This window comes from Uloborus diversus, chromosome 3 (assembly GCF_026930045.1).
Source record: "Uloborus diversus isolate 005 chromosome 3, Udiv.v.3.1, whole genome shotgun sequence".
Classification (NCBI taxonomy): domain Eukaryota; kingdom Metazoa; phylum Arthropoda; class Arachnida; order Araneae; family Uloboridae; genus Uloborus; species Uloborus diversus.
In genome coordinates, this window is record NC_072733.1 from 15,880,680 (window position 1) to 15,905,816 (window position 25,137).

Consider the following 25,137-nt stretch of genomic DNA (forward strand, 5'->3'; position numbering starts at 1 on the left):
GTTTTAAATTTTAATTCAATCATTTTATTTTAAATATTAACTTAAAAATAAAAAAGAAAAGAAACGTTCCTCAGCAATATGACAGACGTCTGTATGTTTTTAAAATTTAATTATCATCATTCATTTCTCATTACATGTTGTTAGTTTATCGTAGTTTGTAGATGAATATGCATTGCGCTTTGCTGTACGAGTGGTATTTTTAGAAGAAGAAAAGGTAGGATAATATGTAATAAAAACTTTTATTAGCTATTATCTGTATTTTAGTCTGTTACTCATCCCTGCTCAAAATATTAACTCTTAACAACAAGTTTAATTAACGCGCTTTCAGCTACTGAGCCAGAAACGTATGTCTAATGATCTGTATAATTCATATAATCTTTCCTTTATTTTTTCTATTTTTATCTTGAGTTCTACATTTAAATTAATTATTTTTCACCTAAGTAAAATCAATTCGTGTGTTACATAACGTGACTGACATATCGGCTACGTATTAGTAGACTGATTCAATTTTAGTCACACCTTTTCTATTGCAACAAATTATTTCACGATTCTTCGACACCCTCAGTTGGTTGAAAGGCGCTTATTCAATTACGTCCCTTTTGAGGGCGTTTAATGGAGGGTTGTGGATGTTAACGATGGAGCCAATTTTTTACCCTCCTGGTCACGGAAATGTTAGGCGTCCGGTTGTTTCAAGTTCAGATTTTAGCCGACTTTTTCAGTAAAAGTCATCAAATTAAAACTACGAATTTTGAATCTGTTTCTGAGGTATGAAATTCTTATTTGAAGCATTTGTATTACACCTTTAAAACGTTCTTGTTTTGAAATTTTATGTTCTATGTACGTATATATATATATATATATATGTATGTCTATATATATATATATATATATATATATATATATATATATGTATATATTCCTAATGTTTCTAACAATTATAGTTTTGCATAAAGTATTTATTTATTTTAAACATTAAAATCACATTTTTTAAAAACGTAAATGCAATTGAGAATAGAATCTTGGGAAAACGTCCGTATTAATTTTCAAAATTCTCCTGCTGCAATATTCGTACATGCTAAACATTTTAATTAAATAACCAATGAGTTATCAAGAAATCAATAGAAAATATTCTGCTTATTTTATGATACAATCTGAAATGGATGTGATGTATGTCTGTGGGTGTGTATGTTAATCACACAAATCCAGTTTACGGCGGATCTTTGCCAAATTTGGCACAGAAGTCCTATGATGCCCAGGAATACACATAGGCGGATTTTCGCCAGAAAATTCGTGAAATGTAATGTTTACATCTATTAACATTCAACAATAACTGAATTTTTAGAATTAAAAAAATTCCAAAAAGGTGAAAATAGAAATTTTGAGTCATAAAACTGCTCATTTCAACACGTTGACAGGAAGTTTTCCACTCTTTGTATTTTAACTAAACCTGATTGATGAACATGCGCCAATTGAAGCAACTTTAATTTTCGAGGTAGACCGTGCAAATAGCTAGTGTTATATAATGGCTGAATATTTTAGTCTTATTTATCGTATGACAGCAGTAGATAATTATATATGTAGAAAATGAAGAATGTATTATTTGTAATGGTTTTTATTTTTCTATAAAAAAAATCACAGTGCAGTTTTTACTTAGTATCAGAGTTGAGAGTTTTTCTTCATGCCGGCAAGTTTCAATGCGTTGTCGTAGTCAGTCGATTGCAGTTAAAGCTCTTCATGTAGTAGATGGTCAAGCTATCCCTTCTTAACATGCACCCAAGTAAAAACTTTTGCACCAATCCACAGGAGACTGTTGAATAGCTCATCTTAATAAAAAAAGAAAGTCATAGCACAGGCGGTTCGTACGGGGGGGGGGGGGGGGCAGGGGCAGTTGGCCCCTTACTTACAAAAGTAAAGGGGCCTTGCCCCCTAATTTTTTAGAGTCGAAAATTAATAATCGATTGAAAAAATATTTTTTTATTGGGTGGATTAATTAATTTCACCAAAGTAAAAACTAAAAATTCTAAAAAAAAGTGGATTTGGCTTATTTCATAAGAATAGAACTTTGAAATGGAAGTTGAAAGTCTACGGTGGCCATCCGTCCCGATTTTGATGCCACATCAGTTTCTCAATCAGTGATATTAAAAACCTATTTTAATTTGCCCAATTTTAAAAAAAAAAAAAAAAAAAAAAACTTCAGGGATAACGTCCCCTGACCCCCACACTTCTTTTGATTCCCCACTTTTTTTTGGTGCACCAGCGCCTATGAACGATAGAATAGATAAATTTTAAACAAGTCGTTCATGACCACAGGTATTATATCTCGAGAATATTTTCTTTTTGCGAATTAGGTTCGGTTCGTTTTACAAAAGCGATGTGGTGATCCAAATTGCTTGTTTTTATTTCACAGAAAGCTTTAACATTGTATTGGTTATCGCGTCATTTATTTCTTTTTGAACTAGTGTAAACAGCTTCGGAAGTAGTAAAAGTATATAGAATGAATCAAATCTAAAGCTTTTCATGCATAAATTGCTACCTTGTTACATTGAATGAAACAAATTTTAACTAGGGCTGCGGAGTCGGAAGGAAACTGCTCATCTCCGGGAAAGTTCTACTCCGACTCCGAAGCACAAGGCAGAGTTGCGGACTCTGAAGGTGAATGACAGACTCCGAATCCTTTACCCCCAAATAAATCCGAGATTGACTCCGACTCTGTGGCCCTGACTACAACCCTGCGTTTTTCGTATATTTACTACAATAGATCATTTTTTGATATAATTCGACATTCTATTATTGGGCTGTCCAAAAATGTCACGTTTTGATGGGGAGGAGATTCGTGAAATGTCAAGTTTTGACGGGGGGAGGGGGGGGTAACAAGAAGTGTGACCACAAAGTTTTCATAAGAATATGTCGAGGAAAAATATCGTGACAAGGGGGGAAGTATGACACATTGTGAAAAAGGGGGGAGAGGGGCTCAAATATGCTGAAAAAATGACATTTATGGACCGTCCCTATGGTATTTCATAGCACATCAAAACTAAACTTGCTTCAAACTTGCCTCAAACCTGCCTCAAATTTGGCCTTCTTGTTTATATTTTGCACTAACAATGTGGGTTATTCTTGAAAATTTTTTACTGCTGCTGTTTAGCATCGTGTATTTACAATCTATTCTACATTCTAACTTTATTCTGAAACCATGCGCAAGTAAGTTAAGAATGGGCTGAATCTGAATGGAGTGCTTATAAATATATCTGACATGTTCACGTGTTTGTTTATGATTTCATCAAATGAAAGAGTTCAAGTAGCTTTATTAAATCAACCAACCCTGTTTTTTGATACAGCGAGTACATAAATTGGAAAGGCCGAGACGATTATAAAACTATTCACATATATACACTCAGGAATATTGAAAATAGCGCCCCAAGATAGAAGAAAGGTACAATCGCGAAACTTTGCATATAAGAAGGGTTACATCTGATATGCAAATGATCCAAGTTTGGTGTCAATGCGCATGACCGTTTACCCACAGTATTGGTGCAATAGGTACTATATAAACCAGTGGATAATGTAAGATTTATAAATGTTACGATTACATCCCGATTGTTGCAGAACCTTAATGAGTGAAGGATGTCAGGTAGGCGAGTTAGAAAACGTTCCTCACAGTTAAGCGAGTTTGAGAGAGGTTTGATCATCGGAATGAAAATTGCGGCCTGATCTATACGAGACGTGTTGCAACCTAGGTAGATCGTTCGCAGTGTTCCGTTAGAAACTCTTGGAGGCAGTGGACACGAAATGGTTCTTACGTGCGAAAAAACGGATCCGGAGCGACCTGGACGACGACGAGGAGAGATGATCGAAGGATCGTCCGGCAAGCACTCGTAGATCCCACAGTGACTCGTTCCACCATACAAGCAGGCGCAAGGGTAGCAGTTGTTCCACGAACCATTTCTAGACGTCTAGCGGAAGTGAATCTGCAGTCCAAGCGTCCTTTTCGTGTACTCCCTTTAACACCAAATCATAGGCATCTTCGTCTACAATGATGCGAAGCCAGAGCGATGTAGAATGTCATTGACTGGCAAAAGGTGGTGTTCAGTGATGAATCCCGGTTCGTTTTGGGGTAAGATGATTACCGCGCACGAATGTAGAGATGCCCTGGAGAAGGGTACCATTCCACCTATCCTATCGCACGACACACTGATCGAACCGCGGGTATAATGGTCTGGGGGGCCCATAACTTGTGATAGCCGGTCTACTCTAGTTGTGGTACGTAGAACCTTAACGGCCCAGCGTTATGTTTACGAAATTCTGAAACCACATTTAGGACCGTTCCTAAATGATCTCCCAGGAGCTATTTTCCAGCAAGATAATGCTCGTCCACATACAGTTAGAGTTGCTCAAGACTTCTTAGGTCCTTTTGAGATTCTTCCATGGCCAGCCCGCTCCCCCGACTTGTGCCTTATGGAGCATGTATGGAATCAGCTGAAACGCCAGATGCCACCGTGCTACTCTGTGCAAGATTCGGAAGTGACTGCTCAAAATTTGTGGGTCCATCTACCTCAGAACAACATCCGACAATGCCGGACTGTATTGCGACTTGTATTGCCGCAAAGGGGGGGGGGTCTAACGCGCTATTGAAGTAGCACTGTTTTTATCTCATTTCTTTGCCTGTATTTGTTTAATTGTCTTGATTTTGGGATCAAGTGTATCTCTTGCCTATATTATTCTGTATATTAAATTTCACTTTAATTCCGATGTTTCTTTCTTGGGGCGCTATTTTCAATGTTCCTGAGTGTGTTTGCTGTGAATTATTTCTCATACACACTCATTAATGTATACACCATTAAAATTGAGCATTCGCCTACATACAAAGAATCTATAACCGCAATTAAAAAATATAATCAACGCTGCCTACGTTGCATAAAGAAACATCATTTAATGTCTCGGAATCGAGACGCCTCTTCTTTCACAATATAATTGGTTGTATCACCATCGTTTCTATGTTAGTATCAACTTATAATTCAATGGCATAATGTATCAGCTTCAGATTCATTTGCTTCTTCCACGAGTACGCATTCTGTTAATGATGGCTTATATACAGGACACAATGTCTCTAAGTGTTTGAAGATATAAAAGCAAACTACACTAAGTGATTTGAAAAAACATACTGCCTTCTATTCTCCGTTTTTAGTTGCATTGACCACGCTGTCAGTAATTGAGCATAGCATGTTATCGGCCTGGTAGCAGAAACAGCGTGCTGACTATTTCTAAGTTTGGAGAGAAAAAACACTAACATTTTTAAAGATAAATTCCTAAATTTCAGCTAACTAAAATATATACCGTATTTCCTGCGATTGAATCCACAACTGGCATGTAATTATAATAGCATCTTATTTTAAAGCATTTCTCGGATTCGATTTAGATTTTAAGATCAATTTTATGTCGATTAATCTTGCAGACTAATTTTTGGTTTTTAATCTGCGCCGTAGACTGCTGAAAAAAAATCTGCTTCTGGGGTTTTTGGCTGAAAAAGTGGAATTTGTGATGCTGACTAGACTATAGTACCAAGAAATTCTAATGTTGTGAGCAGCACACATTGGTTTATTGGTCTTCAAGAAAAATACGTTCATTGTGCATCCATTTGACTGAAGCAGTGTATAGATAGTAATTCTTATTTCTATTTTGTAGCTTAACTTGATAAAATAACATTGTTTTAACACTTTGAATAACGATGAATTTTGGTCACTTTTAACCATTTTTTCCCACAAAAATTGTTGCATGAAAATAAATAGAAAATTTGATCTGAAAATTAAGAAAAGGTACTTCATATAACTTTGATTTTCAATACCACTAATGCTATCTCATTCTCTTTGATAGGAAATATACTTTTCAAGTTATAAAGAACAACATTAGAAAGTATGCGACATTTTATAAGCTCACTCTCAGAAATGGACTTTCATATTCGACGAAAATTTCTTCGTTTCTGACGAAATCGCTTCCAGGGATATGCTCCGAGCGAACATTTCGTCAAATTGAGGAAACTGCTTTCGTCTCTGGTTTGAAGATGCGAATTTCGTCAAATGTAACGAAATATTTCTTCATTCTAGTTTCGTCAAATCGACAATCATTTTCGTAGTTTTGAGAGAATTAGTTTCGTCAAATTAATTTCGTCATATTTGAGCATGTTAATTTCGTAATTTTTTGAGTTTATTTCTTTTATTTTTCTTTTTTCTTTTTTGAGCTGATTAGTTTTCTTTCTTTCTTTCTTTCTTTTTTTTTTTTTTTTTTGACGATACTGACGAACCTCGTTAATTCGAACACGCTTAAAAAGAATTACTTCTAAACGGACTTTTTTGTATTCTCTGTCCCATTGTTTTTTGTTTTTCGGATAAGACGAATTCTGTTAAGAGTAATCGATTTTAATGATCCATTAAAGTTCGTTTTAACGAGGTTCGACTGTATCTTATAAGATTTAGTCAAATCTTTACTTCAGAATCTTACCACCATAATTTCCCACTTTGATGCGCATAGTCACACTCACAGGCCCGTCATTTACGGGGGGGGGGGGTCATTTATGGGGGTTGACATTCCCCCCCCCCTTTGATTTTTGAACTTTTATTCTTTACGTACGAAAGGCCGTGTTTTTAGTTGGTTCTCTATAAAAATTTTGAAGAGTGTACACCTTTTTCCACAATTGGAAAAAAAAATCGAAATGACTGGCCTGCACTCCCCCCCCCCTCCGCCTAAAGCAAAAGGCAAGTATTTGTTGAAAAAAGAGACCATAAAAGATGTTAAATTTTTTTTTATTAATGTAAAAATACAAGCAGACAGTTTCTTTAAAATCTAAAAATAATTATTGCAAATTCAAGTTAAAGAACAATGTGAAATGATATCTGGGAATTAGGGCTTTACGATGCATCGATGCATCGTAAAATACCGATGTACAGTGCACCCTACATCATTACACCGGTTTAGAATAAAAACCTCTAAACCGATAGATCAGTGTGCGCCACAAGTTTGCTTACATCCAAGCTTTTTTTTTTATCCAAGCAAAAAAAAAAAACGGAAACCCGCATGTTAGTCCGGTCTCATAAACTCCCCGTGGTATCTAACTAAAACCCCATAAGGGGGATTTTCCTGCAAAAAATCTATTTTTTGCCGGATCTTTTCCATATTTGGCACAGAGGTTCATTCTTGATGCTCAGGAATACTCATTGAGCAGTTTCCTTCCCGCTATGGGGGGGGGGGGGAACAACCCTCATAGGGGAATCTCCTTATAAAAGCCAAGTTTTTGTCTGATTTTTCCAAATTTGGCACAGAGGTCCTTTGATGCTCGGGAATGCACACACAATGGTTTTAGTCCCTCCATTGGGGGGGGGGGGAAACACACATGGGGTTTCTCCTTACAAAAACCAAGTTCTGACGGATTTCTTCTAAATTTGGCACAGAGGTCGTTTGATGCTCGGGAATTCAAAAAGTAGTTATCGTCCCTCTATTGTGGGGGGGAGGGAACCCCATTGGGGGTGCTTCTTATAAAAACCACGTTTTTGTCGAATCTTTTCCAAATTTTACACAGAGGTCTTTTAATGCTCGGGAATTCAAGCAGGATAATTTTCGTTCTTCTAGGGGGGGGGGGCAACCCCTCATTGGGGTTATTCTTATAAAAACCAATTTCTGTCGGATTTCTTCTAAATTTGGCACAGAGGTCGTTTGATGCTCGGGAATTCAAGCAGATTAGTTTTCCTTCCTCTATGGGGGGGGGGCAACCCCATTGGGGTTCTCCTTATAAAAAGCAAGTTTTTGTGGGATCTTTTCTGAATTTGGCACAGAACTTCTTTGATGCTCAGGAATTCTCATTGGGGAGTTTTCGTCCAGCTATTGGGGTCTTTTTTTTTTCAAAAACCAGTTTTTATAAGATCTTTTAACAATTTGGCACAGAATTCCTTTGATGCTCGAGAGTTCCCCCATTTTAGTCCCGCTATGCATGGGGAATCCCCCGCGTGGGTTTTTGTCGGATCTATTCCAAGTTTGGTACATTTGTCCTTTGATGTTTGTGAATTCCCATAGGGTAGTTTTCGTGCCAAATTTGGGAAAATTCTGACAAAAGCTTCGATTTTTGCAAGGAAAACTCCCCTAATCGGGGGTTTGCCACCTATAGCGGGAAGAATAATTCAAACTGCTTCAACTACTCGCGATGTAAGTTTGGCGATGCATCACGATGTAAAAATTCCTACATCGTCCAGTCCTACTGGGAATATAGAAGTGCTACTTCTTCAGCAGACATTGGGTTCTGGAAGAATGAGACATAGGTTACTTTTATGCAGAGTTACATCAATATTTGCTCAAGAGAAAATTGCTGGGGATTTACTTCTTCATTGCATCGCATAAAAAATTCCAGAAAAAGAAAAAAAGATTTTTTTTTAAACTAATAACATAAATTTTAAAGAAATAGTGCAATAAAATGTACAGCTTTAAGTTTGTATATCTTTGTTCGAAAATTAGATACAGAAAATGAAATTAGATAATCTTGAAAAAAAGCTTACCTTTTTCTTTTTTTAATCGATTATTTGTCTTATTAATTTTGCTTCTATGTAGAATGCTTGTTTGGCAAAATTTATGTTTAATACAGGAAATGTATTATTGCATGCAGTACATACTTTATACTTTGAAGTACTTTGGTACATAATTCATATTTACCTGTCTGGAACTTCAGGGGAAATTAGGTACCTTTATATAACATAATTGATTAGAACTTTACTGATTTACTAAGATAGCTCCATAAGCATTAATGCAACCATGGCCAACGCCAAGACAGAATTGCAAGTAAGAGATTCAAAGGTATGTAATGAAAATAGTGACTAGCGTATCGAGAAAAGTTTACTAGTTTTTATCATATACTTTTTATTTTCCTTTCAATTTTTCAATTGAAATTTTACATAGACATTTTACTTTGTCTGCAGCAAAAACCATTACTCTAACTTAAATTTGGACTTACTAGTAGTTCATCTATGAAATTCTTCTGAAGAGAATTCCCTTTATTTTGCTGATAATTCCTTGAGGCAGCAAATATGGCAATATAATTAATGCTGTATTTATTTCAGCTGTAGAAACTATGTATAATGGAAAAATTCATAATTATCACAAATCAGGTAACACAAATTAACATAGAATTTAGCGTACTAAATGTAAAAATAAAGAACAAAGAACGCTTTATAATTGTTATTATTTTCAAACATGCTGCTAACTTATCTTTTTTTTTTTTAAATCAAGGTTACCTTCAATAACTTATTTTATTTTTGGGATAAATTGAAAAATTATTGAAAATATTTAGCTGCAAAGCACAAAGATATAGTTCTTTATAGAAATTAATGTTTTCTTTGTAACTTAAAATGCTTTGTTTTAAATTAATACTTACTTTATTTCATGTTTTATTTTGCAAGTAAAACCATTCAAAAGAAAAAAAGAAACAGACTCAACAAATAGTGAAGTATTGATACAACATAAACAAGAGACACCTGCAGAAGGGGATGACATTACATAAACAACATGGGGTGCGACTTTAATAAGTCCGGTCAACGAGCCTAACAAAAAAAAAGGGGGGGGGGTATCATTTCCGAACCGTAAGCTGATAGCCAGTTTGCATTTATTTTTAATTGCACTAAGCGCTTTTTTTCCTCGATTTTTGTGGGCTTGTTTAAAAGGTTGCTAAGCAATTATTAAAAAATATTTTTATGAACACTTTTGTGAGAAAAAGTTCTTAATACTTTCTGATTATTAATTTCTTCAAAATCATGTTTCATTTTGCTATTAAAATATTTCATGTAGTTTTGTTAAGAATTAACTATAAAAGATCTATTGTTTACCCATTTCAAAATATTAATCTTACCTAATGGGTAGAGCAATATTTCATTGAAAATGATAAGTGTTACGTACACTTTTGTGAGAGAGCTACTGTATAAATTATTATTGTATTGAATAAAATATTACATGTAGAGTAGAAGAAGAAAAAAATACCAATACTTAGAGAGGGGGTGGGGGGATGGAATATTTTTTTAGGAAAATAAAAATTGCAGAGGAAAAAAATTTTGAATTATTAAACAAAAACACTTCGTTCACCAGAATTATATTAGTAAAATTCATGAAGAAGAATGAAAACACATAACCATGAAACATATTCAACGTTGAAATTAAAAGCTTCAAAGTTCTATGCTATTTATCAAGGCGCTGTATTTATTATCTGCGTTGCTGTAGCGACGGTGGAATTTTTTATGTAAGTTTAAATTCGTAAAAATGCTTTGATCATCTTTGTCAATTGTCTAACGGGGGGAAATAAAGGAAGTACGTTTTCGGAAACAAATTTCAACAAACACACATTTTCATTTGCAAATAAAAAGTAACGCTAGTTAAGCCTAACGTGGAGGTGACTCAAAGTTAGTGTATACAGAATTCTAAACCAAATCGAACAGGTCGTTTTCAATTTTAATGTGTTTTAAATCCAACAATAAACACAACACTGAACAAAAATGTAACAAATACATAAAAGAAGGCACATTGCACATACAAATTTTAATAAATGCTAAATTTCTTTATGAATCCTTTAGAATAACTGCCGTAAAATATTTTAACGAGCAAGTACAAGACTGAAACGAAAACTCCCAGAATGCACTGCAGTGTGACGAAATCGGGACGAAATTATTTCGTGAAAAATTTGAGATTTTTGGTTTCGTCAAATATCACGTGATTCGGTGACGAAAGGATCGTAGAAAATAACGAAATAGTGCTCGAGGATTGCCGAATCGTCAAAATTGAGCGTTTCATTTTTGACAGTGCTGCGATAAATAAAATATCGATTTTACAATTTAAAGGTATTGAAATTCATATTTTAACCACACACAAAGACACACACACCTCGCTGATAGAAGAAATTAATGGGATAGATGATCGGAAGGTGAAAGTGTTCCGAGTTTTCTGCTGAATTTGATAAATTAATCTCAACCTGTGTGCTAACACTACTTTCTCTTTCCAAATCCCTCTAATCCCTCCTGGTGTATAATTTACCCAGGTATACCTCCATAAAACTAGGCACATGATCATCAATATCAAATATTTCCGAATCCCTGAATTTAATTACGATATTTGTAATTCTCACCTGCCCTTGCCGCTATGTTGGAGGATTGAAAATTATTTTTCCTCACCTTTGACACCAACTCCCTTCCGACAGTAAATTTAAACGTTTTTCCCCTCCCCATTATGGGTGAATAATCGGTTGATAATTATGACGCGTGTTTGGCATAAAACACTTCCATCTGACGATGCAACACCCCTTGGTCGCTCATTTTACACGGGCTCTATCTGTCATAATCTGTAACGCCCCAAAAGTCAGCTGTGTTCGGTGCAGATGCAATAAACGTGCTAAACTCGAGAACCCGAAATTACAACAAACTGTAAACGTATTCTGGATTTAGCTAATCTCTCTTTATAGAAACCGTCATTTTTATGTCAACAGAATGCTCAAATAAGTCTCCTTGATTGATTTACTCAGGATTCACTCGAATTCGTGTATCAGAAAAGTCGATTTATTCATTTGGATGGGGCTGTAGAAGGGGGGGGGGGCGTGTCACACAAGCACAGAGTACGGCAGTTTTTGAGACTGCACTTTTAACATTTCTTCATATACTTTTCCACTACATTCATTAAATATATATATATATATATATATATATATATATATATAAGAAACACGCCGACCGGATTGTCTCGTTTTGACCAGTCAATTCCGAAATATTGTGCATCTCTTTTCTTTTCCGCTATTTTTGTATTTCGATTAAAAATCGTCAAATCAATTTTAAAAAGATCATATGAAGCAGTGGGATGTGAGTGGACATTTTCAACTTTTGAGCAAAACGCGTTTAAAGATAACGTCCTAGCTAGGTTTTCATTGAATTTTTTTCTTCTAAATCATGCTGTATAATATCACCTACCAGGGCTACTAGTACTATTTCTTGCCCCAAGACAGAGGAGAGGTTTACCTACCATTTGTACTGGTTATATCAAAATTTTTAATTTTGTCATTACATCCCTTTGCTTCTCACTGCCTCATATTAGGTTCCAAATTTATTCTCGACCGGATCTATTGTAGAATTTGAAACGTAAAAATCTTTCATTAACAATGACAAATTCGTATAAAACTGAAATTATGCAGATGTAACTTTTTAGTACATTATGAGCGCTTTTACAACAAAGGAAATGTAGAAACCGGTTCAAAGCGGGAAACATGCGGGGGGGGGGGGCTTTCTCTTTTCACCTGCTAAGGAGAAGGTGAAAATTTTCCCAGCTTGAGGATTGTTTTCTTATCAGATACGGCAGTGAGAGTCGACTCTTTGGTCAATAAAAACGACCTCACCGTTCGGCGTTTCAGAGGAGACGTGCCCCGAACTTAAATTTTTGGGAGGGTGGTAATTCTCAATTTGCCGGATGGAACTCCAAATGTTGCTGAATGATGATAATTTTGCCGAATCGTCAGAAATTTTTTCCGAATGATGATAATTTTTGGAAGGTCAAAGTGACCCCCCGTGACCTCCCATCGAGTTTCAGAGATCATTATACCAGTACATAATAATATAATTTTACAAATATGCATTTTAGAGGATAAGGAGGTAAAAATAGAGGCAAGGCGAATGTGGGTAAAAATTTCTGTTGAAAAATTTTAAGTCCCCGCCTATAAATAATTCCGCACGCTGAAGATTCATCAAAGCAAACAGCGCATATGAGTGCGTGACGTCACTCAGACCGTGACGTAGTTCCCTGTCACCCCGAAACACATGTCTGCATTTTTTTTTTTTTTGCAAATTTGTGCGTTTTAGCATTGTATACTTATCTTTTATTTTTCAGCACAAAGGTACTTTTCATCTTTTTTTCACCTTTACGAAATAAACTGACAGCTTTATATTGGAATCAGTCCGTAAGTAAGCAGCCGAAAAACACCTCAATTTTTCCACAGCTGGACGTAAGTCTATAAAATACGGTTGTTAAAGGTACTTTTTTTAATAGAAAAAACATTGGGGATCTTGTTATAAACCTTGCACAGGTAAGTAAATTGGGAATATTATCTATCACCAATTTACGTTTTGAGTTCAAGAGGGACGAGAAGAAGCTTATTTTCTGCATAATTAATCCAGTTACACAGAAAAAGCTTGTACCCAAGTAGTTTTTTTTTTTTTTTTGACCAGTTTACCATGAGCGGGTGTTTTGGCAAGTTTTAAAATTTGGGTAAAAGAAAACAAGAGTTTTAATGCTTCAACTTTCAGGGCCGGATTTAGGGGAGGGCAGGCGGGGCTACTGCTCCGGGGCCTCCACAAAAAAAGGGCCCCCACAGTAAAATTTTTACAAAATATCCTAACTTTCACGGGTCGAAAATATCGGATATATACATATATATATATCAATAAAAATCGGATATATATCAATGTATCGGATATTTCCGAAAATGATTTTTTCGAACCCTGATTAGGGGTCTCCACACTTCCAAATCCGGCCCTGTCAACTTTAGATATTTCCCTTTCTTTTGGATGAATTGTGACACAAAATTTTGTACATTGTTTCCAAGACTGAGAGTAATTGGGTATAAAAAATTTGACTTTATGACTGTTTCTTAGGGAATGAAATCATGTTTTCTTTTACCCCAGCGCGTTCCCTTTTACCTCAGAGACTATGGGGGTAGATGGAAACACTTCATTTACTTCTCCATGAGGTTGAAAAGTAGATAATATCGCACTATGAACAATCCGTTTAAAAGCATAACACTTTCGGCCCCACTGGGAGTACAGATGACCCAAAGAATTTTCAAAACACCCTATCGGATAAATAAGCATGAAATTTGGAGAAGTGCATGTCCCATTGGTTTTCGTTTTCTGTGACTACACTGATACTTTTGTGTAACTTTTTGCCAATCTATACTGACTTTACATACTTTATTTAACCTAGTAAGGCCTTAATCTTTTGTTTTGAAAGGAAAAAAATGGTGTTGAAAGGGATAAGAAGTTTTTACCAACAGTACTCTTTGTGTCCCGTAAGTCTCACGCAACTGCTAAATCCACTGAATGTAATTTTAAATTATTTACAGAGAAAAAAGTCATACAAAAAATTAAACTATGTAAATATACACACACAAGATTAAATAATGTAAAATACACACACAAAACTAAATTATGTAAAATACACACAAAAGTGTCATATACATCAAAATGTGATCTTCCAAAAAAATAGGAAGAATGAAAAACTTAGTTGTTTCCATTTATCCCAGATTACAGCATTAATGGGGTAAATGGAAGCGCCTAAATTCTGATGAAGTTCAAAACAAATTATTTTAGTAACCCATCTCATGACAAATAAAACTAGTTGAAATTAGTTACATTTGTAGATCTGCTGGAGAGGAAAATGTAAGATCACCAAACTTTAAAAAACAACTTTTTTTCACAGTGTCATCTTCAAATAATGATGACCCTTAACAATTGTTTTGAATCGCGCGGAACTCTCAGAATCTCTTCCACATGTAACCTTATCATCACTCATCAACTGTTTAATTCCAAGAACTACCACAAGTAGTGTGGTAATAGCCCTTTGCCCCAATTATTAACTTTTTAAGTATCTAATTTAGGCGACAATCAATTACCCCATAGCATAATTTTCATTTTGTCCCATCATCAAGGTCATTAATAAATTGAAAACCTATTTGGGACATTATGACATTGATATTTCCCCCCTTTTAATGGGACTTAGAAGTCTCATCAAAAAATAAATGATACACTGAAAATAAGTCACCGAGAGCTTTTTTTATTTAATAACTTCCTTAAACTATTAGAAACCAAACAATTACTGTTTTATGCTGCATTACTTTAATTACCCCTCCCTCTTTAAATTTTTCTTAAAATAACATTTACTCTGCTTTAAATTATAGTGTACTATGATTTCTATGTCACTGCATATGTTTTGAATTGATTTTACATACAGACATGAAAAGGTAACTAATTTAGCATATATTTCATTTTTTAGAGGTCTTTCACCTTTATCTTGGACGCTGTTGATGTTACCAACTCTGATAGCATAGGTAAGTTTTTGGCATTATTGGGATGAATTTGCTTTTCTAGCAAAAGTAATTGTAACTCTTAACTGTTGAGGAGATTTTTTGTACCGCAAGGTGCGAGGTGGGGTCATATAACCCCAACATTATGTTTCGTGTATACTCCAAAGCAAATATAGTTCAGCAAATTAAAAGTCAAAAATTTTCCAATAATTTTTGAAAGTTTGTGTATTTAAATGCAATTGAAGGAAAGAGTACCGTAAGGGACATGCATTTCAGAACGTCAAATATCCGAACTAATTGGAACCATAGGTAATCGGATTTTCAGATTTTTGAAAATAACAGAGAAAATAACGATTAAGAAACTAATAATGTCATTTACTCTAATAATTGGTTACGCAATATGTACTTACGTAACATAAAATACTTGTATAATAACGCTATAATCTGTTATTACATTTTTTAACAAAAATTAACTATTTAATTGTTTAAAGGAAAAATAAAAAACTGTTACAGTGCTGTATGTACTCTGTATGAGGAGCTGTTATACAGTAATTAAACAAAAGTAAAAAAAATAATAATTAACTTCTGAATAATACAGACTTCACACAAAGGAAACTTCTGTATTGGGAGAAATACTGGCTTAAACTCTTCTTTCTGTGCACAGTTCCAGGGGTTCTCAAAGTGGGTTCCGGTGGCACCCTCAGGTGCCGCAGGGCGAGGCGAATGGGTTCCACGAAGTATCCACGATATCAAAATGTATAATATAGCAGATATAGCAGAGGTGCCCACCTATGGGGGCTCCTGGCACAGACTGCACCTTTGAAATTTTTAGGCGAGTTTGTTTAGAGGGGTATTCTTTTGGGGGGGGGGGAGGGCTTGCTCGTGGGGGGCTTTGCAATATGTAAGGGGGTGCGCCCTTGCTCATTGGGGGAAACCCGGGATATAGACAAGGGTGCCGTGAGAAAATTCTAGTTCTTCAAAGGTGCCGCGAATCGAAAAAGTTTGAAAAGTCCAGTACTATACGTATAAAGTCATATATGTAAACATTATGAAATGTTTGAATGCAAAAATACAATTCTTCTGAGGCTTAAGGCACCACATCTTACCAGGTAAAGGTTTAATTCAAACTAAAAGTTGTTTTTGCGTATGTACTTCGTTCATCTTAGCTAAAAAATTAAAAAAATAAATTCTTCCCTACTTTTTTTTTTTTATCATTCGGTCTTCTTAAATGTATCATAAACAATATAGATAGCAAATTTTTCTTATCTTTAACCTTTCTGAAAGAATAAATTACTTCTAGAAAAAAATATTTCGCTTAGCTCTAAATCACTTCCGATATTCCAATATAAATACAGGTTCCTTCATACTAGTGTGAGTTGTGGTGGATGTACGATCTACAGCACATGACGATGCTTACCGCGCTATGTCATTGCTACTTCTAAAAATGGCATATATACTGCTGGGCGCTCACCTCGGGGGGCGGGGTGTGATCATGGCACAGATTGCGCCATAAAATTTTTTAGGGGGGGGGGGGAATTGATGGGTATATTTCTCTTTTGGAGGGAAGGACTCTCGCTTTTATAAGGTTTTCATGGTGTTTTTTTTTTGGAGGGGGGGGCGGTGCGCTCTTGCTCTTGAAGGGATTGGCACCTCCTGTATATGTCGATGCCTTTTCCACTATCGTATCTCCACCACACGTTACGCAACGCCCTCTACAAACATGGGAGATTACCGCACCGTATATATACAGGGTGTTCCTTTTTAACCTGCAAGACCTTTATTTTCGCAACCGTTAGTCCTAGATGTATACTTCCAATTGCAAAATAGTTCAAAACCAGATGCAGAGTTAAGGTATTGAAAGTTTGAAGTAAAAATTAAAATGAGTCAAAAAATACAAAATTATTTTTTTATACGGGCCCCGTATCCCCTAACTTATGCTTAAAGAAATAATCTCCATTGAAAAGTAATTTCAACACAAAAAGTTTGAAATTAGTATGACCAATATTTACCGAGATGTGAAATGCAGCGTTTTGTGACTTACACCACTTTTCACTCGCTGTCAATAATACCTTTTGGGGGAAAATATAGCCGTTAACAAGGGTTTAAAATATGTGTGCATAGAGCGTGGTTTTCAAATTGATTGCGGCTTTGTAGTCTGTTTTTGCGCAACATAGCATAACATTTGCATTTATCTTTGAACAGCAATGAAAAATATAAATACTTTGTTTTTTTACTTCGACAACCTGTCATTCTTCTGAAAGGGCGATAAGTTTGAATCTCATCTTGTGTGGTCCCTTAAAACTTTGAAATGGAATATCTCCTTGGGTCGCACAAATGTCAAGTTTTTTTGTGTCAGTAATAGTTTTCAATGGAGATTATTTCCCTAAATATAAGTTGGAAGACTTGAGGCCCGGTATAAAAAGTTAAATTTTGTATTTTTTGACTAAATTTTATTTTTACTTCAAACTTTCGCTATCTTAACTCTGCATCTGATTTTGAACATTTTTTGCAATTTCAAGTATACATTTAGGATTAACGGTTGCGAAAATAAAGGTCTTGCGGGTTAAAACGGAACACCCTGTATACTCATGTAAATCAGTCTTTCATGTGGCAAACATTTGAAAATGAGGTTGAACCTTAAAACGTTTATATGGCATTATTTTCCGAGATTTTTCAGAGAATATTATACGAGCAATTTAGTTCATATATTATTAATGAAGTTTCATATGAGCATCTAATTTTTTTTTTTTTTTTTTTTTTTTTGGATCGTTTGAAAAGTTTATGGAGGAAAAAAAAATAATGCTCTCACGTATGTACAGATACACATATATTACAAATTTACGCCGATGAATTGCTGGATGAAGAAGTTTTACTTCTTCATTTTAAATTTGAAACATACACATCTCCCTCGAAATACGGAATTATTTCGCCCCCCCCCTCCAGGTTTAGAACCCCTGCCTTAAATTAATTTTTAATAGGAAGTAAATTTACTCACTCCCAAAGTATACCTATAAAGTTGGCTACATTAACTACGCTAAGGTAAGTAAAATAATTTTTAATAAATTTAGTTTCAGGATTAATCATACTTTCACAGTCACGCAAAATTGAGAGCCATAAATTTTCTGCTGTGGGTTTCGCGGAGAATCGCCTAGTGAAAGTGACGTCAAAGAACTTCCTTTCAGTGATCAGGTGGCTTTCCCCCTATCTAAGTGGCGCTGTTGAAGCGTGGATTGAGATAGTTTTGTAGAACTGGGTTTTGTTAGCGGTTTTCGACCTTATTGAAATTAATTCGTTTCAAAGCGCTTTGTGGTGTGATAGTTTACGCAAAAAAGTATCAAATTACGGATTTTTTTTCTTTTTTGAAAATTCATGGATTGAGCTTGTTTTTAAATTAAATGCCTCATATCATAATTTATAGTTATTTTCAATTAACTGTTTACCAACAGAAAGCAATGTTCTGACGATCCATTCCTTTTACAGTTGTAATAGCTAGATTAGATAAATCAAGGACAATGTAGCCCAAGGTCTACGTCATTCTGTCTAATTCAAAAATGAAACAAAGACGCATTGGGAAACAAATGAAGACGGGAATTCAATAACGAAACTACGTAGTTCCTAAACAATGCTCTGCGTTAGGAGCAACTTCATTCTCTTCCATAAAGAAGTGCCTCAATAGCAGGTTTTGCAGAATTTGACAACTCAAGGTGCTAATTGCCAATTAGCCGGGATAGGTGTGCACTTCAAGTCTTTCGTTTTAACTATTTCAAAACAAGTTTGTCCAAACTGACATCGCGTCGATCGACAAGTTGAAGGCATTTCGAAAGTCGAGAGATTTTTTTTTCTTTTAAATTGCAATGCTTGTTATACACATAAATACATGTATAATCTCTTCCTGTTTTAATTTTCAGATTAATGAAGAGTGTAGTGACATTTTTTTTTTTTTTGTCGTTTATTTATATACAGTCGGATCTCGATAACTCGAAGCTTATAACTCGAATATTTCTTTATATCGCAATTCTCATTGCATCCGAGTGCCGTAGAAAGCCAAAGCGGGCCCCTTGTCAGCCATGTCGCCGGGCCCCCCAACCCCCAATAAAAAAAGAAGGAAAGAAGAAAAAACGGGAGGAAAGAAAGGAAAAAAAGGGGGGAGAGAAAAAATCAAAACTGCTTACTAGAAAAAAATTAAATCTATTCTCAGTGCCTCAACAGTAAGTACCAAAAGACCTAAAATTCACTGAATCTTTACGTTTTTTATTTGGAGTCCCCCCCCCTTTTTTTTTCTTTTTTCCATTCTTTTTTTTCTTTCTTCCTTTCTTTTTTTCTTTCTTTCGTTTTTTTTTTTTGCGCCAATGTCGCCGGCTCCCTCCAAGGCCCGGGCCCATAGTTTTCGACTAGGCTGACATGACCTCTCGTCAGGCCTGGTGTGTCCCAAACACCAAACTCTTGAAACTGTTGTGGAAACATCCTATAACTCGAGCTACCAATAACTCGAACGTTTTAGCCGGTCCCTTGGGACTTCCGAGTTATTGAGAGTTGACTGTATTTTGTAATGAGTATGACCAACTTGAGTCGCATAATTCAGAGCTGCCTTTTTTTCCTCTTCAGATGTTTGTGGGCCAACTTCAATTTTGACATTCAGAGACATTTGTTTTTCAATTTATTTACAGAAACATTTTGATATAGATTTAATGCTATTATTGTATTTTTTGTATAATTTCAATATGTTTTTAAAATGTAACCTTCAAAAACAGTCACTTTTATTAACTGCCGAAAGTTTTTTCTTGTTATAGTCATCAAAGACTGGTAATCAACTCGCTCGGTTAGCTTTTTTCTCAAAAGTTGTTATTTTTGCATATTCATGAAGATTTTTAATGAGTTGTGTCAGCATACACGGAATTAAAGGAAAAAAAAAAACCACGAAACTAAAATGTTCCACCACAAAAAGAAAAAGTTAATATATAAAATAAATATAACCCTCCAAAATAAGAAGCACATATGAGGCAGTGAGAAGAAAAGGGGTGTAAGAGGCAAAACTAAAAATTTCGAGATAATTAGTGCAAATGTTAGGAGAACCTCTTCTCTGTTATGGGGCAAAACATGGTACTAGTAGCTCTGGTAGGTGCTGCTATAGAAAAAAAATTTCAATGAAAGCCTACCTACGATCTGAACTTCAAACACGTTTTACTCAAAACATTATGGAGTCCAATTATATCCCTTTGCTTCTCACTGCCTCAACTAGGATTAAAATTTAACTTGAATTTCACAAAATTTACTATTATTCTAGCATAAAAATACGCATAATACATTGAAAATAAGTTTTTCTTGTTTAAATTAACTATTCAAACTTCCCTAGTACATCATATAACTTATCGGAACTAGTGATGTTCAGTTGAGGCAAAAATATGTAATTCATACTAATGTTAGTTCGACTTTTTTTGGTTTTAGAAACAGCACCAATCATCGAGCAGAAACCTTATTCTGGGATTATTCTACCGAGTACTGAATGGCACAATGTTTTGTACACCGGAACGGCTGCCAAATTGACGTTCCGAATACGAGTGATATGTGACAAGAATTACTACAACAGTACGTGCACAGTCTTCTGTCGACCACGGAACGACAAGTTTGGTCATTACACTTGTAATGAGGAGGGCGAGAAAGTTTGCCTCCCAGGTTGGAAAGGACCAACTTGTGAAGAAGGTAACTATTCTGTTTTTCAGCAAATTGGATGTTTCTCTTGAATACTTAGGGGCCATTAATTAATTACATAAGGATGATTTTGGCGATTTTCGACCCCCCTCCCCCCTCATCCCATGTAAGGATACGTAAGATTTTTCAACCTCCCCCTATTCTTACGTAAGATTCTATTTCGTTTATCAAAGTAATAAAATAAGGTAGCTTACGTAACTGGAATCGTTATTAAATTCACTACCATTTTATAAAACCTTTTTGTGTGAAGAAATATTTAGTAAAAAATTAAAATTTAGACAATGTTTTTTTCGACTTTTTTTTTTTGTATATGATGCGATACTAAATAAAAATAAAACATGCCATACAAAGTGCGATTCTTTTATTATATTTTACACTTTTCATTCTTTGTCAAACAAATAAAAAACTGCTCCTCCTAATGCGTTTTTTTACCTTCCAGACGCAAATGAAATATGGCCCTCGTCAGACCTCTTGACCTCGCGCCTTCTGATATAAAATATCGACTTGTTAATATTACGTAAGAATTTGTTTGACCCTCCCCCTCCCCAAAGTAAGGGTATGTAGAGATTTTTCAACCCCCCCTCCCTCTCGGTACCCTAACGTAATTAATGAATGGTCCCTTATATGTTTGTTTACCATGTTCTAGACACAGAAGATCAAAGGCAGCCTAAATTGACTTCAGTTTTGGAATAAGTTCCGGGAAGAAACCTCAACCCTCTACCACCTCAAATTTCCAAAACGTGCCTGAAATTGCGATTTTTAACTTCAAGTATTTCTTCAAGTAGAGCTCTGATCCGTACTCCATCCTCTCCTCTTAACCCCACCAAAGATTGACAAAGATAGAGCTTTTAACACTAAAATTTCGAAAAATATTACTTCGCTAGGGATCCTTCGATCCTTCCCATCTCTATCTATTGTTTAACGTCACCAGACAGCCAAAAAAAATTGCACTTATAAGATAGTAACTTTTAGTATACATCTGCTCTCTAAGAAAACAATAAATTGCCCATAAAAAACTTCTCAGCTTTGAACTTATATTACGTTCCAGAAATTAATGTTACTTCTCTTTTTCTTTCTTAAAAAAATTGGAAACTTGAAGAAAGACAGAAAAGAGCAGCAGTTAAAAGTCTGCTCAGAAGCGTAGAAATTGAAGAGCACTGTGAACATGGGTGTATCCGTAAAACCTTTAAAAGTTCAAATAAACAGAAAATATAACCAGAAGTGGCCCGACACTAAACTTTTGAGAGGAGAGATATCGCAATTCACCTGAACTCCGAATTTTAACCAATGATAAAATATAAGCATGCTCACAAACCTGTATCATCGATTCGGAAGACAAAAATTGCCCAATAAGGGAATTTTGGGAGGTCAGTGACCTCTATCAGAAGGCCATTGAACAGGTACTTTTAGGGGGTAGGGGGGGGGGGTTAACTGCCCTAGCTAACTTTGAAAAATTAATGCTTTTATATATAAATGAGCGTGTTTTTTTTTTTTTTTTTGTCCATAAAATTTGCATGGGATACACGCTCTTTGACCCCCATCCCCCCGAAAAATGCAAAATGACGGTCCTGTCCCTAAATATAACTAAAGCAAAAAAAAAAAAAAAAATGCAGATACATGGGGTAAGGACCACGGGGCTCCGTCCCCTGCTTGTTTCGCTCGCCATCTGCAGTGGCTCAATGCCGTCTGTGGCGTGTGACATGACAATTGATGGTTTTAATGACTTTTCAGTGTGATCAAGACATCCATAATAGATGTCCTCAAGTCATTCTCAGCACTGTATGCGAGGCCTCTAAAGGTTTAGAGGGTTGACATAGGACGGAATCGTTTCCCCTGTATGTCCTGTATCGAACGATACCAGTATTGACCTGGTAGACTTTGACAGTCTGGAGGCTGAGCCTAATTACCGCACAGGTCGCCTGGGCCTCAATCTTTCTAAGGGGCCACAAATTACTTAAAGAATTATGCAGAGCGTTACAACTACACTCTATAACAAAAACATCTTCGAATCGACGCATCGCTTCGACTCAAATGACAAGCGATTCTCCTATTTGACCAACCGGCATCTTTCAATCCAATGATACGACCTCTTTTAAACTCTGACAGTTGCTCGTAATGAGCACGAACTATGCTGCGATGCATTTTTAAGTTGTTGAAAGGTAATCTGAATCGCAATCAAACCTAAAGTTTTAACAGCTGTTCATAGGGGGGCAAGGGTTGCAATTGTCCTCTCACATTCAACAGTAAAGGGACTTCGCCCCTCCACTTTTCTAAGTTCAAAACTATGGGTCGAATGAAAAATGATAGTGATGATCACGTGTTAGAGAAAGAACTGACTTAATAAGTGCTTGTTTTATGCTTTTACTTCCTTTTACAAAAAAGGAAGTATTGTATTCGCGAAAAGATTTTCACCCAAAAATCGGCCTTAATTTCCATTTTGCTCACTCCCAAATATATGTTGAGTTTTTTTTTTTTTTTTTCAACCCGACCACACGTGGATATATGCCTAGGAACGTACAGACACCCGAAATATCCATTTTGACGATCCCCGAGTTAATTACAACGAGTTTTCTCGTGATGTCTGTATGTATGTACGTATGTATGTCGCATAACTCAAGAACGGAATGTCTTAGAAAGTTGAAATTTAGTACGTAGACTCCTAGTGGGGTTTAGTTGTGCACCTTCCTTTTTGGTTTGGAGCATTCGGATGCTCCAAAGGGGGTCTTTTGCCCCTTTTTGGGGGGAAATCATTGTTAATTTCGATGTAAATTCAAGTGGTGTTATAATTTGGCGGACATTTGGCGATATATCGCCAGTCTTTTGGTCGCCAAGTTTTGTCGCCAACTTAGCGACATATTTGGCGATTTTTTTTTTAATTTTATTTTTTTTTAATTTTATTTTTTTTAATCTGGTTTCAATTTGGCCACTGTTGGTGATATTTAGAGAGTAAACTATTGAATCATATTAAAACTGCCAATAATGAGAAAATGACATTAAATTGGAGTAAAAGGAAGTCATGTGATGCACACATTAGCTCGTTTCATGCTATTATTACGTAAACATTAAAATGGAGCTTTGTTTTTGTAGGAGAGAATCTTCTATGGCCATATGGTCCCGATGTCTTAGTCCGTTTCTCGTATTTTCGGAAGAAGGTCAATTCATTAATAATGACGTAAAAATAATTGCCCAATTTTTGAAGAAAAAATTCAGTTTTAAGGGTGTGTTGCCCTACAAACCTGACCCACCCCGCACCTCCTTCGACCCCTACTTTTTTTGGGCACCAGCCGCCTATGCAGCTGTTGAAGAACTGCTCTTTATATACATCTGCTGGATGCACAGTTTCGATGCGCTGGAGATCAAACTAATTATTCATTGGACACCAAATTTTTATCATTTGCATATCTGGTCAAAACACTCATGCATACAAAATTTCAAAGCAATTGGATGATTGCTTCTTGGTACGTCAATTTTTTGTTATAGAGTGTATATGAAATATACAAGTGTTTTTGAAGCAATAATGAAAAAATATTGACTTGTTAATTGAAAAAAAAAAATTCGTCAAGAAAACTTTTATTGTTCATTCTGCCAGTAGCGAATTTACCGTATCACGATTATGAGGGGCCCCGAAGGAGATTCATTTAATGCACATGATAAATGATTTACATAATTCTGTGACAGACAAAGAGGTCCCCAAAAATGCATTCTGACGGGCTCCAAATCTGTAAATCAACCACTGCGTTCCACTTGTCTTCAGAGGGCCTCCAAATTATTATGGGCTTAGGGCCACACTTTTAGTTAGTAGGGCCCTGTCCACAGAGACGCGCACAGGTTATAATAGTACGGATTTGAACATGATCTGTGATTGTAATGTGCAAATGAGAAGAACATGAGCTCGTATTAAATCCACGCTGCTCGTACGCGCGGGGGGGGGGGGGGGGGGCAACTGCTGCCTCACTTTCAAAAGTAAAGGCGTATTGCTCCTCCACCTTTCTTTTAAACAATAGATTTCAAATGATAGTGTTGGATGTATCTTTAACATGTTTAAAAGAAAGTGACTTTATGTGTTTTATTTATTATTTTTTTTCATCTTATTTCATCAACGGTGATTTTACTTTGAATTGAAAAAGATGCTGTCTAATGTGACCATACGTATCCGTCCCAAATTTTGGAGAAGATCATTCAATCAATTTTACCGTTAAAAAGTTAAAATCCAATAGTTTACCCTCATTGTTCCAAAAAAGTCTCTTTTTTGAAGCACCGCTCACTTAGCTCCCCTCTCACATTTCCTTTGACCCCCCCCCCTCCCACTTTTTTTTTTTTTTTTTTTGTGTACCAGATGACTATGAGTGAAT

The 25,137-nt window shown here is 35.7% G+C and overlaps 1 protein-coding gene across 1 annotated transcript in view; it reads left to right on the forward strand.

Annotated features, from left to right (window-relative positions):
- LOC129218236 (protein jagged-1-like) overlaps positions 1-25,137 on the forward strand; it is a 140,314-nt gene that overhangs the window by 56,775 nt on the left and 58,402 nt on the right. Inside the window, exons 2-3 of the mRNA XM_054852461.1 lie at positions 15,046-15,100; positions 20,528-20,776. Of these exons, the coding sequence (XP_054708436.1) occupies positions 15,046-15,100; positions 20,528-20,776 (304 nt within the window). The remainder of the gene's footprint in view (positions 1-15,045; positions 15,101-20,527; positions 20,777-25,137) is intronic.